General features: G+C 48.0%; 1 protein-coding gene across 1 annotated transcript; it reads right to left on the minus strand.

Moving 5' to 3' along the window:
* Window positions 1–280: 280 nt before the first annotated feature.
* LOC120859365 (antigen WC1.1-like) lies at window positions 281–3,588 on the minus strand (the record flags this gene model as incomplete). The annotated part of the gene is made up of 5 exons (XM_040235504.1): window positions 281–562; window positions 1,983–2,120; window positions 2,598–2,645; window positions 2,912–3,004; window positions 3,451–3,588. Coding segments are annotated over 5 exons (548 nt in total), but the record flags the coding sequence as incomplete, so codon positions are not given.
* Between the last annotated feature and the right edge of the window lie 199 nt (window positions 3,589–3,787).

A 3,787-nucleotide genomic window follows, 5' to 3' on the forward strand; every position in this document is an offset into this window, starting at 1 on the left:
TCCCCACCAAATAAAATAACTCTATCAGATTCTGACTGTATTTTTTGGTCGACAAATTTATCTTGCTAGGAATGAGGGTATGAATGTAGACCAAGTTTAGATGCTTTTTCTAAGTAAGAGTGACCTGGAGCATCTGTGATCCCAGGCAAAGTCATGGCCTCATTAGCCTTTGAAGGAGGTGAGAAAAGAAGGCAGTACATCTTGTTTTCCTTTGAGGAAAATGGTGTTTGAGAACCAGACCAATCCTTTAAAAGCATCTGATGTGGAACTTGTAAATTAGCAACACAGCAAAAAGTTACTTTATTCAGAATATTTCATTTTGAACAGTTTCCATATAACACAGTTACAGTAGGTCAGCGTTACTATATTAAATACAGGCAATTAGAATATCTGAGGCTTCATCTCATATTTAATACAACATCATGGGAAAGTCACTGTGGATGTTCCTGGGGCACATCAATGTCATCATACCCAGGGTCCCCTTTGTCCCCCTGGAGCAGCCATGGGCTCTCTTCTCCTTCCCCAGGATCAGCTTCCTCTCCAAAGACGAAGAGAGAAGAGCCTGAAATAGTAAAGAAAAGTATGATTAGAACTGAGACAAAGGGGACCAGACCGTGTTGTGGAAGTGAGTCAATTAAGTGGTGATAACAAAGCACCCCTGGGACCCAGGTGTGGGCAGGGAGGTTCAGGCTGTTTCACATCAGTTACAGTGAGGATGTATCCCGGCTGTCCTCTCAGATCCAGTTCATGTGGTCTCTGGGGCCTCAGTGCATGTGGAAACCCTGCATCACAGGAGACCTGTGCTCACACAGGAGCTCTGGGAAGACCTGCCTCCAGGCTACACAGTCAGCAGGGAGATGCCCAAGAACGGTACCAACATACCAATGAATTTAATGTTCTCCTCTCACAACTGACAGACATGAAATCACCGTGAGAGGGAGAGTGGAAACAGGCAAATATGAGTTCCTCACTCACAAACCAGCTCTGCTCTTAGTTAACTCCTGTTCCCAAATGTCCACAAATAATATCAAGGTGCAACCACAGGACGCCCCTTCCCAGGGACCACACAGGCCCTCAGATGGAGAAATGCTCTTTTCTAGAGAATGAGTGTCTTCTCTTGGCTGCTGAAAAGTCTGGAGCAAATTAGACTTTAGCTGACCACAAACTCTGGTCTATGAACTACCAACATGGCTTAATGTTAAGGCCACTGCATATCATAGATTTTGTACATTAGTGCTGACATATAAAGAGAGCTTATCTTAAATTATCAGAATACTTCACAAATTCAATACTGCAGTACATTTTTAAAAATCTCTGACTACCTTTCATGTATAAGACAGCACAGAAGAGTTATCAAAACACTTGTTCTATTTGTGGATTTCATAAATGCGCTAAAATAATCAAGTTTTCTTTTCCTTTTGGCCACTGAACAATGCTTGTGGGATCTTAGTTGCTTGACCAGGGATTGAACTCGAGTCCTAGCAGTGAAAGTATAGAGTCCTAACCACTGGATTGTCAGGAAATGCCCTAATCTGTAAATTTTAATGCAAGCATATCACATATAAAGTGAAAATTTATGTTGCAGTATGGAGACATAAATGCCAAAAGGAGAAGGATTCCTCTCTGCCAAGGAGTGTGAGAGCATTAGAGATAGTACACGGTTGAGACTGTCCTGTCCAACTCTTTGTGACCCTATGGACTACAGCCTGCCAGACTCCTCTGTCCATGGGATTCTCCAGGCAAGAATACTGGAGTGGGTTTCCACTCCCTTCTCGGGAGATCTTCCCAACCAGGAGGGATCAAACCTGGGTCTCCTGCATTGCAGGCATATTCTTTACCATCTGAGACACCAGGGAAGCCCATCAAATTCATGAGATTACTGATGTTTTGAAATTCTAGAGAGGCTGGGCATGGAGGAGCCCAAATTCACCATTTCCAGGACAGAGATTGAAGATTGCAGGAGAGGAGCTAACCCCACTCACCTGTCTGAGACTTCGTCCCATCTTCCTTCTCTGCGAGCACTTCCTCTTCTCTCCCCTGAGAGGCAGGAGGAGCCCCAGGCACTGGTACCTCTTCAGCATCATCATAACCCTCACCAGGGGCATCAGTCCTCTGATCTTCTGAGGGCAGAGCAGGGGTCAGATGAAACCACGGTAAAAGTGGGTTCATCTGGGAAATACTTAAGATCCCTTCTGACCCAGAGTTTCTGAGCCGCTAAATAGAGGCACCTTGTTTCAAAAGATTTTTTTTTCTCTAAGACCATGTTTCAGTTTGAAGTGTTCATAAGCCAAAACATGATTTCACACATCTTTCTCAAAAGAACTCTCATACCATTAAGTGTTACTAAAGCATTTTGACAAATTGTGCTTTCCAGATGTTATCTTTAGAAAAAATGTGTTTCTGTTATGATTCTGGACACAGAGAGCCCAGCTCCAAATGTGAGACATCACAGAACAGCCAGAGAAGGGGGAGGATGGACCCCATCTCGACACAATGGATGCTACTCCATCAAAGGAAACCTGTTTCCCTTGCCTCTCATCTCTATGACGGAAACTCTCCTCCCCAACACCCAGCTGAGGCAGGTCCATCTCTATTACCTGGAGCAGATCTGGAGTCCTCGTTGTCCTCACCATCTGACAGGAAGCCTAATGTGAAGACAAACATCACACAATGTACAGAGTGGCCCTCCCCACACCCAGGGGACCAGTGTTAAGGCTGAGAAAGAACAAGCCTGGCTCATGCAGCGTAGACGGAGGCTGGGGGCTCACAGGCTCTGAGAGGCCATCCTACCACTTTGGAGGAGTCTCTGTGAGTCTGGGGCATGCGTGGGGGCTGCGGACGCTGAGAAGATGAACACAGCCAAGGAGAGGTGACAACCAGAGGTGCCAGGAGGGCAGGCGGAGACACCTACCTGGAAGGTCCAGAAGACCCTCCTTCTGTGTCACAAGGTAATCGAGCTCTTCATACACAGCTTCAGCAAGAGCATCTTCATAGCTGGAAAAGGCTGAGAGACGCCCCAGCAGATCAGAGATGCTGCCCCAGACACCCCGGTCCAGCAGGCTGAGAGATCCCTCAGTAGGTCAGAGATGCCATCCCAGATACCCCGGTCTAGCAGACACACCCTTTATCTCCCCAGTGCTCACACAGGGCTTGTCGGGACCTCAGGATAGCTTCCCACCCAGTGCGCCTGTTGGCACCTTCTCCCCTTATCTGGCCCTGAATACAGCTCAGCTCCAATTCTGTCTCATCTCACAGGAGAGGCTATGACTTATGAGAGTTCATATGCCAGTCCTAAAAGCCTCTGTCTACTCAGCACTTAGAGCTCAGCACAGAGCACATGAAGTTCTGCAGACTCAGAACAGACACCTGGCCCAGGTTCCCCTCCTCACACCTGTGCCATCTCTGGCCTCCATACACTCTCGCTGGTCCCCAGTTCCCCCTGCAGCCCACCTCTGCGCTCTGCTCTCCATCTGAGCAGCTGAGTCACCAGCATGATGAGGACCAGGAAGAGAAGGGCTCCCAAGATGAGGCAGAGGACCCAAGGCAGGGAGAAGATGCCAGGGAGAGGATTCGAGGCTGGTCTGGTCCCTAAGGAGAACAGGAAAGAGGGTTGGAGGAAGTCCTGGGCAGAGAAACCCTCTGTGCCAGAATTTCCAGGAGCTCTGAACAACGGCATCCCAGTCTCAGATACAAGTACACTGACAGTGATTCTCCAGGTCTCCTCCCCAGACAAGCCAACCTCACTCCAGCGTGTTGCCCCAAGGCAGAGCCAGGGATTGTCAGGGAG

This window comes from Oryx dammah, unplaced genomic scaffold (assembly GCF_014754425.2).
Source record: "Oryx dammah isolate SB20612 unplaced genomic scaffold, SCBI_Odam_1.1 HiC_scaffold_713, whole genome shotgun sequence".
Lineage (NCBI taxonomy): Eukaryota > Metazoa > Chordata > Mammalia > Artiodactyla > Bovidae > Oryx > Oryx dammah.